Source organism: Olea europaea, unplaced genomic scaffold (assembly GCF_002742605.1).
Source record: "Olea europaea var. sylvestris unplaced genomic scaffold, O_europaea_v1 scaffold810, whole genome shotgun sequence".
Classification (NCBI taxonomy): domain Eukaryota; kingdom Viridiplantae; phylum Streptophyta; class Magnoliopsida; order Lamiales; family Oleaceae; genus Olea; species Olea europaea.
In genome coordinates, this window is record NW_019266538.1 from 298,493 (window position 1) to 312,259 (window position 13,767).

A 13,767-nucleotide genomic window follows, 5' to 3' on the forward strand; every position below is an offset into this window, starting at 1 on the left:
GACAATTAGTGCGAAGTTATAAAAGGAAAGTTAAGGCATTAGATGTCTTAATTACAATTCACCCCAGACCGAACGAATTCTTTCCCTAAGTCTCCCCCAATCTTCACTCTGCTGAGAAGAAGCGACATTTAATTCAGCTACAAAATCATCATCAACTTCTAGCTTTTTGTACTGCTCAACCAAAGACTTAGTTCGCTCAATTCGTTGGGAAGCATTAAGCTTTTTAGCAGCCATTCTCGCCCTATAGTCGTTCATTTTTGCTTGAAACTCCTTCATCTCTGCAGCCAAACTTATCATCAAAGAGTCTTCGATCATAACGTCGGAAGAGATTTCTTTTAATTCATCCTTGACTTTGTTAATCTCTAGAAGCAAAGATTCTCTTTCAGATGCAGCACTAAGATATTGAGTACTCCTGGCTTTCAGTTCAACATTTTTTGCTAGCAAGGAGAGGATGTTAGAGCGAACAACCTTCAATGTTGCTTTAAAGTCAGCAGAAACATTGAACGATGGAAGTGTAAGTGCTTGCGCCAATTTCGCATTCAACAGCTCAAGCTTATCCTTATGTTTATTAGCACTAGCCTAGCCGATATCCATGTCCATGAAAGACACGTACTCAAATACCGATTGCTTGAGAAGCTTCATATTTTCCTCTGAAGAAGCAGAAGGATGACTGGTTGAAGTAGGGTGAGACGTCTTGACTTGCCCCGAGGAAGTAAACAAGTTCTGGATGGAACGCACAATGTCATCAGCATCCTGCAAAGAAAAATGCCAACATTGAGGACTTTCACTATAATAAACGAAGCGAAAATGAAAGTGAAGCAAAATGTTACCTCATCAGCAATCTTGTGAAGTTCAGGCATATCACCAGTTAGCTCCACCACCTGTGGGGACTTTCCCTTATTTGGGCGAGAAGATTCTGCCACAACGGGCAGGCCCATGGGAGCCTCTGCATAATTCAAGAAGCAACGAATTAGAAACCAGTAGCACAAGCAAAGGTAAAACATCAAAATATGTATTATCTTCTGGTTCGACGTTTGGGGGGTCGTCGCCCTGGGAAGAAGATGGCCTTTCTACTGATTGTGATGAAGGTTCCGGGACTAAGGGTTTCTCTTTAAGCATAATCCCTTCATCAGCTGATTTGGACGAAGCAGCTTCAGCAGAAGATGATGGAGTAGGGGCTGCCAAAACTAAAGCCTTCGAAGGAGAGGCTGAACTTTTCTGAGTAATTCAGGTAAACCATTAGTACATAGAAAAGTATGATTGTGAATAAACAAATTCAATTACCTTTCTCCTAAGGATGAGAGGAGCGTCATCATCTTCATCGTTATCATCCTACAAAATGGGAGATGCTGAAGCTGGCTGTTTGCGGCTTAAAGCACCTTTAGCTGCAGTAGCCTCGGCAGGTAGCAAGCAGATGGATGGATAGAATGTTTAGCGCGAATAGGGGAGGAAGGATTCCTAATGGACATAGGGGTGACCAAAATAGGAGAAGTAGAGGGAGTGCCTGGCTAGTCTAGTAAATGGAAGGCACAATTAGCATCAGTTGCAAACAATCGGCGTTTTACTGATGGTCAAAGCTGTTCAAAAAGAGGATGGACAGCACAGCTAGAATTGAAAGGGGCTAATGAAAATTTGCTCGTCAAAAGAATGTTGCGAGCATCTATAGCTTGTGCCTCTGCCTTATTAATAGTGTGAAAGCGATCTGTCAAATTTTTGGAGTGACAAGGAAGAACATGCCAAGTTTGGCCAAAACCAAGTTGGCGAGCAAATAATTGGGGAGCATATATTTCAACCCCAACTTTGGCATTGGTTCCAGTTAAGATATCGTGGAACAATTCCCTCCCAATCAAAAACTGAACCCAAACAAGTAGAGAGACTAGGGTGGATGGAGGTTGTACATAATCTAGAGTCAAATGAGCAGGAAAAGGAAAGAAAGAAGGAATCGAATCTAATGTATAAAATAATAAAAAAATGTCCCTACTGGACATATTTACAGGGGTCAGTGGATCAATGGCTAGCCCATAGTAGCTAGCAGAATGAAGGGAAATGGATGGAGCACCAAGTGGTGAAAAATATGCTCTCAACCACAGTTGAGTGAACCAAAGGGGGCCACTGCCAGTGGGAGATACACCATTTTTCATTTGAAACTGAAGGGAAGCCATGCCTCTATAAAGGGCGGTTAAAAAGAAGGAACATAAGTTCAAAGGCCTACCACGCGCCAATTCATGCGCTATGAGTAAGTAGCTCATAAAAGGTTTCATACTTGGCATGCAAGGAATATATTTACAGAGCCAAATTTGAAGAAGAAAGGTCACATGCTCAGCATGGGAAGGTTTAGCGCTTGAGTGATTATAAAGGCCTTGCAGGCTTGAATAGGACTCAGTAAGTTTCTTGTCAAATTTCGGGGCAACACTGAAAATCAAGATACCAGGAAAGATGGTATTGCCCAAAGGCGGAAGATTTACTAGGGCTCCAACATCCCTTGAAGTAATAGACATGGGACCAAGAGGGAAAACGAAAGTGTTATACTCAGAAGACTAAAAACTCAAAGCAATAGGAAAAAGTACTGGGTTAAAAATTGGGGGTTGAAGAGTAATTTCTAATAAATCTGAAATTCTAGCACGATCAAAAATTGCCTTGGTGGGGCCATGATTCACAAGATGTGCATGCCATCTACGAAAAATAACATCAGCTTTGGGCTAAGTGCGAATACCTTTTTCGCGAATTAGCCTCAATGGCAAGGAGTTTAGGAACGGAGGACCTTGAGTGCAAGAGAACAGCTGACCCACCTCCACTTGTCCAACGGCTTCAGCATTATTAAACGATGGACCCAAATAGAATTCATTGAGGTCAGCATTAGCTTGTGCAAGGAAGTTTGGATTTACAAACGGCCTAGTAAGGATTTTTTGGAAATCTTCGAAATTAAAAGAATCATCAGATTAAGTTTGTGAAGTCGCCATTGGAAACAAAGTATAGTTTTGATAAGGTTTGCCTGAGAAACGTAGTAGAGAAGCAAGAAGATGAACAGTAAAATAGTGAGGAGGAGGCACGAAATATAGAGACGTAGTTTAGTGGTGCGATGAAATGGCGTGTCTTTTGGGTTTATAAGGGTTTGTAACGTTGTACCTTTTCAGGCTGTAGAAGGAAATAATGATTGAAATTCTTGGAAATTTCAAATATTGCTCGAAAATACAAAGTGAATATGGCAAAGATTAATAATTGGTATTAATTCTGCCATATTGGGAGGTAATTGTTGACACACTAAAAGTGCAGCCCAAATCAAATAGCCCAAAGAGCGAAGCCCAATTGGGGAGTCCAGGATAAAGGTCTAAATAGGATTATTGAGGAATGCAATGGAAGCCCATGAACACGGTAATATCGTCGCCTAAACTTGCAAGACACCCAGAATCTGAGCGAATGGAGTACCTTACGGTCGCCTAGAGTGATGACCCCGTTCTCGCCCAAACCTTCGAATCGCCCAGGATCTTAGGAAGCATAAAACATTATGGTTATCCAGAATAGCAGTTGATGAAGTAGTTATTGAGTGATTTTATCACATTCCACGATTCAAGGAGCCCAGTTGAAGGCGATTGAACGACAAAGAGTAATGGTAACAGTTAGAGACGGCAGTTCCACAACAAGTTAGCCACCATAAAGAAAGCGGGTAGTTATACAGCAATCAAGCAGTTTTCAAGCAGTTTGTCACAAAAAAATAATCAGGGGAATAGAAAATGAAGAGAAGACATAGAAAAAGACCCCGAATCAATCACTCTCAAATAGAAAATATGTAATTTTGATTTCTTAGTTTAAACTTAAACACTTCTTTTAGTACTCGTGTGCTTGTGCCCCTTGGAGACATTTTATTTATTTTCAATTGTAAATCATCGCTAATAAAACACCCTCTTTTGGGATTTCGTTTCAAGAGGTTTGTTCCTTACACAATCGTGTGATCCCTTTTTTAATTGTTAGCGACTACTCGTGCGAAACACCATTCCATTGCACCATCGATTCGATTTTTTCGCCTCGTTCGGTTTGATTATCTGCAATTTTCGATTTTAACGATTCAAAGTGTCATCCCTAGCATTCGTGCGCTTACTGCTTAAAATTACATTTTTTTCCCCCTAACAAAAAGTAAGTTAAAAAGTTTTACTTCCAAAAGCTAAATTAAAATAATTTTAAAATACAAAATAACTTAAAAGATAAATAGATATTTTTATAAAAAAAAAAAAAAAAAAAAAAAAAAAGCTGGTGACGAATTTTATTAATGAATAATGCTATGTCTCAGGAAATTCACGCAGCAGAAGATTTTGAATTTGAAACTTATCGAATGACTTAACTGCAACAAGCTCCAATAACTGACTTTACATTTGAGCGCACCCATCCTTATTTTGAAAAATCCCTTGAATAAGATCTAAGAAATTTTGCACGTGTCAGGGACTCGAGAGTAACCCAATGTCTCTTTATGAATACTTTATCATAAACCAATATTTGGAGTAATTGTCCTGTGTGATATATACGTAACAATTTATTATTTAACATATTAATGTGGTAGATATTTATTGTCTTATGCATTAAAATTGCCAATTGAGGTAGATTGCTCTGACAAATTAATCCATGCCAATTCCAGGAATATTCAAATTTGTCTCATCTTCACATGAATCGAAAAAGTTAGTAAAGAGTTTTTCGAAGTAATTTCAGGGAGATGGTCCTATGATAGATAAATGAGGTTCCCCAGCCTTACCAAGCATTTCAAGCCTTCTTTCGAGGAGAGGTGAAATCTTTTGATCTCTTTTAGTAAGAGGGGAAAAAAAAAAAAAAAAAAACAAAAGCTTCCAATCCTCATTAAATTTGGAAAAAACATTAATTTTTGTTTAAAAAGGGCTCAAATGAAAAGCATATTCGAGTCATAGCTACGAAAGCACAAATTTTGGGGCATATTTTCAAAATAGTAAAATTTCAAGGGGCAAAATGCTAATATCTTAAAAGAACAGAAACCATAGGTTGGAAGAAAAGAACCTCAGATCATTATCCACCATTCACCATTTCGGTTCCCTCACTCTCCCCCTCTAACGCCATTTTCCCCTGTTCTCTTCAATCATTTTCTGCAAAAATTAAGAAAAAATTGAATTTTTACAAACATGGCAACACTCATTGCTACAGTACGGCCAATGGCAGTTGGATTGCCAGCAAAATCCCAATTTTCGAACAGATTTTCAATGAAGAGTTCAAGAATGGATTCAGAGCTAGGGTTCATTACATCCCAGTTGAGTGGCATCAAAATTTCAACGACCCAGTTTCAAACATTTGCTTCCAGCCCAATCTCTGCTCCTTTCAGGCCTTCTATCCAACCTGTTGCTCGTAATTTCTTTTCCCTCAATCTGTGTGTGCGCGTGAGTGATGTTACAGATTATATAAGTTGTTACTTCTTATATTGTTTTGGGCCTTTGGGGGAATTTTTTATTTTATTTTGTTTTATTTTTTATTTTTTATTTTTTTTGGGAGGAGGCTAAAACTTATTGAATGATCTAAAAGGAAAATTGCGTTAATTACATCCTTCCAGAGCAAGGTACTACGATTTATGTTTTCATGTGCTCCTTTACCTTCTTCGTGGAAGGGAGGATAGAAAGTTTGCAGGTGCAGTAAGATAGTATTCTTTTGAGTTTAATTCTTGATTTTTTTAATCCCTTTACTGGATTTTATGCCTGTTTAGGTGCATCTTCATTTTCATCGTAATTAAATCATAAATCAAATATTGGAATAAAATAGGAGATGCGAGTTTAAAAGGTTAATCTTTTGCTTTACTTCAAAAATGGCTGGTTTCTTGCTTGCAGAGACAAATAATTTCAAAGAGAAAATTTGATAATCATTGATGACGAAAAAGGATTAATTTTCGGACCCAAATTTGTAAGTAACAGGGCTTAGTATGTCGTTGTTGACATAATCATTGATGCAATCTTTTCTTCTATAGCTCTCTTCTGGTCTCTGCTATTTAATTCTCTGTTATGTCTGGTATCAAATTTACTTTTCCTTAATGAAACATAAGGTGGAATAGAGACCTTCTCTTGCTGCAATTTGAAGAATAAGGCTTCTTAAGCAATCGAAGTTACTGTTTGACTTGGAATTTATTTGAATTTGATTATGATAATAATGAACCTATACAAATTTAAAGATCCTTCCTTGATGATTAAAATTCATGAAATATGAATGAATTTCACATTCCCTTTGTCTAGCACTTTGTTCTATTTTGACGGGACAGAAATGTGAAGGGTAAACATTCTCGAATCGTTGAGCATTAACTGATAGTCTTCCCTCAGTCAATGTCCTTGCCACTGCAAGGCGAAGTAAAAAGGGGGAAAAGTCTTTATTTTTATCACACTGCAATATCAATAAAACTTAAAGAGGATTAAATTTTAAATGACTGAAATGTGCTTGCTGAGAACTTTGATTCCTTGTACTAATGATGTCAGTTGATGAATTTTTTATTTTTATTTTTGATCTTAAGCTTCTGTCTCTGAATATTATGGGCTTTACTGCTTGGTTTCTTGATTTCCCACAGAAAGGTATTGAACTGTTGGAGTCGATTTTGCCTTCAGGTAGGATATGTCCCTTCACGGGAAAGAAATCAAACAAGGCGAACAAAGTTTCCCATTCAAACCACAAGACGAAGAGGCTGCAGTTTGTGAATCTGCAATATAAGAGAGTTTGGTGGGAAGCCGGGAAGCGCTATGTCAAATTGCGATTGTCAACCAAAGCTCTCAAGACCATAGAGAAGAATGGACTTGATGCAGTGGCTAAGAAGGCTGGAATTGATCTTAGTAAAAAGTAAATTCAATAGCAATTCAGTATTGCCTTATTTTCTTTTTTCTGAAAATTTGATGATGTTTTTCGCAAGGTTTTTGTCTTTCATATTTTGTATCTTCTTTCACATTTAAGGTTCATTATCTATCTCTTTGCCAAAGTGCTGACAAGTTAGTCATATTTTTGCTAAAGTCCTTGATTTTTGAATGCATATAAAGAAGTGAATCTGGATAAAAATGTACTCAATTATTCACTTATTTCGCCAAATACCAACTTCATAAGCTAGAAGAATCAACAAATTCAGTTGCATCAAGGCTTTCCATTGACAAAACCACCTCATAAACCTGGATTTGTTGAATGCAAGTACATCCTCAACTTTGAATCACATCATCTAAAAGGTTCGACTGGAGCAGATTCTTGGAGAAGGGCTGCAGCCTCAAAACACTCTACAGCTTCCATTGATGAACCAACCTCACTCTTGTAGAGTAGCCCAAGATTGTACCATGCTGCTGGGTTTGTTCTTTCGAGCCGCAATGCATCAGTCAGAAAGCTTTTTGCTACAGCCAGTGATTGGTCACTTAATTGCCTAAGAACGACAGCAGTAGATATCAAGCTCGGAACATGGTTCGGTTCTATATCGAGGGCCTTCCCAAAATACATGAGAGCCTCCTTGTGGAGACCTTTTGCTTCGTAAAGTAAACCTGGCAAAATGAGGAACGAAAACGTTCATAACAACCCTTGAATTAACAATTTCAAGTATTTCATAAGGAAGGCCTCTAGTTGAATCCCAAGGAAAACGTGTTATGGATTAAGTCATAATCCTAATTTCAAAAGCAATGACAGACAAGAAGAATGAAAAACAAATGCAGAGCTTTAGAGTGATTCACCCTCAACATGAGAGCTATGTCTATTATAAAGAGAAATTTACAGCAGAGATCTCACAACTTTCAATTTGTGTATCTTTCAGAATGGTCCCCCAAGTTCCTTTATACATTCTAAAAAATCTAGGGCAACCTAATACAATAATATAAGCACCCTATACACCCCTATAATACTATCACTATAAGAACATCTCATATCCACGGTTGACGATGACTCCAAAAAATCTTACAGGATGAAAATGAGAATATAAAGCAAACAATGAGATTCTACACATGATGAAATGATATCTCAAAAGCTCGCTAGTTTTTGCCTTTAGAGCTCTCCGGGAGTTTCTCTGAGAGCACAGTAAAAGAGCAAACAATTGTTCTTCTTGGTGCCACAATGAGTGCCACTCGATTCACAATTTTAGGCCACTCCGAACTTTTTGGAAGAATTTTTGTTGCCATTGATTTCGACATTTTACATTTCAATTTAGCTAGTGCCACTTCAAAAGAAGAAACAAGAAAGAGAAAAAAGAAATTTGTCAGCCATGTCCACAATTGGCCCTATGCATGGTTTTTTCATTTCCATGTACTCGTTCTCAAGAAAGGACCAAATTCTACCCAAAGATTACTCAATAACGTGGCAATGAACACCAGGAAACAGACTGAACAGACTGCAAATTGATTATCCCATTAATCATTAAAGCAGAAGCAGTCCATGACCATGAGGACAGTTATGGATCACAGTCGTCAATCACACTAACACGACAGTTGTTCAAATTTTTGGAAAAAAAAAAAAAGTAAAAAAATAAAAATAAAAATAAAATTTGAAGAAAAAATAAAATAAAATAAAATAAATTACCTGTGGAATGCCATCTAGAAGCAGAATGTGAATTGATAGCCTCAGATTTTGAAAGACAAATTTCAGCATCCCGCCATTGACACAAGCTTGTATAAACATTTGCTAGATCATGCCATGTTTCCATTTCTAGACTCCTGTTAATGTTCCTCCTGTTCTGTGGATTGAAAAAGGTTGAGAGTAATGAAAATGAACATGAAAATAAAAAAACACAGCCTAACAATATCCAAGTTCGCTCTTCAGCATATCGTTGTAGTATTTGCTTTTCCTGCTCATAAAGTATTAAGGTCGAATAAGTTTCCTTGAATTTCAAATTTGACATCACTTGAGGGAATGCTTAGTGATAGATCAATGAGAAAGAGAGAGAGCATGTTGGGCTAAACTTAAAAGTAAATAAAAGTTACTTATGTCAAACATGCTTGGGTATGTTTTTTTTTCTTTACTTTAATTAAAAAAATAATAATAATACTTACTTGGAAAGTAACTCACTCTTCATTGCAAATTAACTTATTTCCAACTTTAACAAATGAAAAATATTTATATTAAAACCTACTTATTTACTTATAAGTTAAAGTTTCAAGCTTATCAGACATGCTCGTAATGTGTCACCACCATACCTTTAAAAGCTTTTTCTGGATTCCAAAACCTTTTCTCTGGACTTGAAGGACAGCAAGAAGTTTAGTATATGTCTCAATTGAATCCTTTAAATTTCCCTGTGCAATCTGCAGTTTGGCCTTAGTCCGTAGCAATTCTCCTTGATCCCACTTTCCCGTCTCATCCAGAGCAGCATCAATTATGTTCTCGGCATCTACATACCTTTTCTGAGCTGACAAAATACGAGCAAGAAGAATCCATCCCTTTATGCTAGACCCAGCCTCCAGTTTCAAAAGCTGTTTTGCATAATAAAGAGCAACATTCATCTTTCTCTGTTCGGCATTTTCTAGACTTAGGTGATACAAAACACAAACATTTTTCTCCTTCGTCATTCTTTGTGCATTTTCAAGGGCCTCAAGTGCTTTAGATTGTCTCAACGTCCTCTGAGAATCAGAACCAACACCTCTAGATTGAATTGAAAGAGAGACACCGAGTAAACAATTTGCAACGCTAGCGATCTCGTCACATTTCCCATCAGATTCAGAAAAAAGTTTGTAAACATATCCTATTCCTTCATCAAGGCAATTAGGAATCTCTGTGCAAATCTTTGAAGCCAATAATAATTCAAAAGCAGAGTTATGGATCTCTCTATTATTCAATAGGTTCCTCAACAGATTTAAAGCAATCACATTGTCACCCTCCGCATAGTAAGTCAGAGCTAAAGAATTGTATTTTTCTTTTTCATCAATGATTCCAGGAGGCAACTCTTCAACCTGATACGCAAGGGACTGAAATTCGCCTGCTATAGATAATGCAAAAAAGAGGTGATTCAAGATTGATGGATCCCATCCAATCCTTTTGAGGCTAAATTCTCGGAGAATAAGTAGTAGTAGTAGAACAGCCTCTTCTATATTGTTTCTAGGTATGAAGGCACCCTCCATCTGTACACGAAGATTTGGAGGGGAAGCATCATTACCACTATAAAGGAGGAATATAGCGAAGTCCTTTTCTACTTTTGTTCTGGTTTCTATATCAAGATTCCACTGATAAAGTAGGGCCCGCCTATAGGCTAAAATTGCTTCTTGAGGAGTATAAGCAAGCTTCCATAGCTCTGGAAGTAACTCAACAGCTTTGTTTAAGGTCTCCAGCAATTTACAATCAAAAGCAAAACTTTCAGGCAGGCCATCTGGGATTGCAGATTCAACAGTGTCCAATATCACCTTGCAAGATTGAGCCGCTTCTGCTAATCCCAAGGATGAAAGCTTAGCATTTCAATCAAAAGATCAAAAGCACATATTTGAAAAAATATGCACACGTAGAACGGGGAGGGAGAAAGAGAAAATTATCTGCATGTACCACTACATAGTGAAAAATGTTACGTACCCGTAAACTTTCCAAGAGCCTGCAGTGATTTTGCTTTTAGAAAAATTGCTTCAAAGAGCAAACTTACTGCATGGATAGACATAGCTGGGGTAGCGTCACTTTGCGAATGACGTCTAGGGAGCTCGCATCTTCTAGCTATGGTGATTTTTATCTTAGGAATCACTGCTGCAATATCAATTCCTTCAAACACACTAAGGGCACCCTCTATGTTCCCTTTTTGATACTCAAGTCGCCCCAATAAAGCTCTAGCTTCCTATGAATTAAACAGGTTAAGTTATGATGTTAAGCAATGCAATAATTCTTGTCGGGATCTTTTTATATGATTAATATTATTCGGAAGTATATAACTTCAGCAATTATATTACTCCCACATAAAAGGAAGGCACTAATAAAACCTGATATTGAACACTGTACTGCATCCATAAGAAGAAACCAGGATCACTTCTCCCAAATTAGCAGACCTTCGTAATAAGTTATAGGAGAATAATGGCCAAATTTAGAAATTCCAGCAGCTAACTTTATATTAGTTACTTAATACTCACGGCAATTAAGAAACGAGCCACGTAAAGAATGATTAATCATTAATTAATACTTAGATTTGAATCAGTTTTGCATGAGCATTCTTCAAATTTAAGATTTTTTGCATGAACGACAGTTTAAAGTAAAAATTATTTTTGAAGACAGGAACTTTCTAGTTATTAATCCTAGGAAATGCTTAGATGTGAATAGTTAGAAACTAATACAGAAATCTCAATTCACGGTATGGGAGAAGCAAATTGCAGAACGAAAAAGATAAGCCAACTAGATAAGCATATATAGCATGCTTTGTTGGGAGGTTTAGACAAGTATTGGACAGTATTAAGAAAGAATGTGAATATAAAATCACATTTCTTATATTTCCATGTCCTGTCTAGTAGATGTGCATTCAGGGTTAACTGTTGACCTGGCTTGGACCCTTTTAATCTCTAACCGTCTTTCCAGTTGAACCTTTCAATTAGAAAACTATGGATTCTTTCTCAAAGCAATAGTTACACAAAAAAGAAAAAAAAAAAAAAAAAAAAAAAAAGCTAATTTTATAATGATCATCACAAATACAAGAAAATTTTGATGCAGTGAAGCTTGGAATTACCAACCTCATAATTCAAAAATCCACTCTCACGAAGTGATGATTCTGCCTCTTCTATATTGCTGGTGTCCAACTTAGGGTCAGCCTCGCCTGGTCGAGAAGAATACCCACTGGCTGAATAATCCCGAGTCGCCAGGGACTCCGATGAAGGAATTATTTCATCTGCTGTTAAGTGCTCTCCGGAGCAAATGCATTTCATCATCTTCCTCAATTTTAAGCTGAAGCTAATTTTCAGTTTGTATATCCAATACTTAATGCTCATCCCGTCTCATTACAGTTGCGATGTTTCTAATCACCAACTAATTAAAAGAGAGCAATAAAGTCCAAACCCTTTAATAGAAATGCACCAGCTAATCATATTTTTACACATGAAAAGAGAAAGGGAAGCAGACAGAAGAAAGAAGCAAATGAACACAGATTTTGACATCTACAGTTTTCAATTTAGGATTCGTAAAAGATTTCGCCTTCATCTTGAATTCGAGTTTCCAATCCTTCTCCATTAAATAGAAATGCATCAACAGAAAATATCCACAAATTATGCAATTGTAAATACTAAAAAGTCTGAAGAAACTATTAAGCAAATTCTTGAAGTCCTCAAAAACTCCTTAAAACTTCAACATTTACACATTACCTCTTAATTAGAAAGAACCCCCAAAAAATGCAAAGATCAGTTCAGAAAATGGCAAACATTATCCACAGATAGAGTTGAACAATAAAAAAAACGGATGCATCAAAGTTCTTCAAAGAGGACTTTAGAAAATATATGTGACTCAAAAGTTCATCAGTATTCACCAAACATCCAAATAGATTTAGCACCAGAGACTCAAAATAAGTCAAAGAATGCAACTTTTGACAGAAAAAAAGCTGAAGATAAAAAGATCCCTATCATATCATAGTGAAAACAACCAACAGTTAAAAAGAAAAAGTAAAAGAAAAAAATCACTCATTGAAAAAAATACCTTTGGCTCGGTAAAAAGCATTGACTGAGCCCACAACACATCATAACCACCACTACCCATTTTTATCTCGAGCAAAAATTTTCTTGATTTTACGGTTTATCGACCAAGAATCCAAGGTTTATTCATCATTATTGGTTTTTTTTTTTTGGCGGAATAAAAATGTTGTTTGGGTTTAATTTTCTCTGGCTTCGAGTGATTCTGTAGTGGGAACTGTTGAAATGAAGGTTCAAAGCCAGAGAAAATGTCTGTTTTTTGGTTGGTTTGCATTAAATATGATATTTAACATCAGCCTGAATCTTCCATTTCAGAGCAGAAGTGTGAACGTGGATCAATATTTCTTTTTATATAAATTAATGTTAATAATTATTAATTATTGCTGCTGTATGTAAAAAGACAAAAAAGCAGTATCAAGGGGGTCCCACTGTTGAATTTATTGTCACCAATGTGCACGCAAATTTTCAGTCAATTTTGAACCACGTTCTGGGAACTGTTATCACAAAGTCTCCTTGATTTGGCAGAAGGAATAAGTTACTTGAATATAATATGGTGTTAATGTTGGGTATCCATCCCCTTACACAGAAGAAAACTCACTTTAAATAAATTATATTTTATTCGAAATGAATTCCTATCCATATAAAAGGGGAGGACACCGATATAAATCACCTTTGGAAGAATTATGCTTTCACAAGAAAGTGTTTTTTTTTTCTTATGCATTGTCCCATGGAACAATATCAAAAAAAAAAAAATAAAAAAAAAAAAAAAATATTATATATATATATATATACACACACATGTAACATGATTGGGTTTGGATGGGAGGAAAATTCATGAGCAGTCAAACTTGAAAAGGTTATAAATTATACAAGTCTTAAACAAATAACCATTTTAATAGATGGAAGTTTGAAAATAAAAACAATTTAATTATTTATACCACAAAGTAAAATTTACTCTTAACCCAAATATAGATTAAAATTTTAATTTTAATTAATAATTATTTTAACAACATATTTTATAAAATCCACAACTTTTCAACCACACATTTCATCAACTTTAATTAAAATTTACTAAAAAATTTGATTTCAATCCTCAACAACACATGACCTTAATGTAATTTCGAGTATGAGAAAGAGCATCGTGAAAATGACAATTAGTATATCAAACTTTGTGTAAGGCCTAAACGATTAG

The 13,767-nt window shown here is 36.2% G+C and overlaps 2 protein-coding genes across 4 annotated transcripts; one reads left to right on the forward strand and one right to left on the reverse strand.

Annotated features, from left to right (window-relative positions):
* Nucleotides 1-5,016: 5,016 nt before the first annotated feature.
* On the forward strand, nucleotides 5,017-6,958 carry LOC111391664 (50S ribosomal protein L28, chloroplastic-like). Its single transcript, XM_023016916.1, has 2 exons — nucleotides 5,017-5,358; nucleotides 6,594-6,958. Exons 1-2 carry the CDS (start codon nucleotides 5,139-5,141, stop codon nucleotides 6,824-6,826), a joined length of 453 nt encoding a protein of 150 aa, XP_022872684.1. The 5' UTR covers nucleotides 5,017-5,138; the 3' UTR covers nucleotides 6,827-6,958.
* Nucleotides 6,959-7,019: 61 nt separating this feature from the next.
* Nucleotides 7,020-12,871, reverse strand: LOC111391662 (protein NPGR2-like). Of its 3 annotated transcripts, none has more exons than XM_023016913.1 (6): nucleotides 12,583-12,871; nucleotides 11,631-11,922; nucleotides 10,498-10,750; nucleotides 9,138-10,354; nucleotides 8,524-8,677; nucleotides 7,020-7,499 (listed from the first exon to the last, which is right to left on the reverse strand). In XM_023016913.1, exons 2-6 carry the CDS (start codon nucleotides 11,883-11,885, stop codon nucleotides 7,186-7,188), a joined length of 2,193 nt encoding a protein of 730 aa, XP_022872681.1. In that variant the 5' UTR covers nucleotides 11,886-11,922; nucleotides 12,583-12,871; the 3' UTR covers nucleotides 7,020-7,185. The 3 variants fall into 3 exon arrangements, with proteins under 3 accessions (XP_022872681.1, XP_022872683.1, XP_022872682.1); XM_023016915.1 differs by having other exon boundaries at nucleotides 11,631-11,953; XM_023016914.1 differs by lacking the exon at nucleotides 12,583-12,871 and having other exon boundaries at nucleotides 11,631-12,563.
* Between the last annotated feature and the right edge of the window lie 896 nt (nucleotides 12,872-13,767).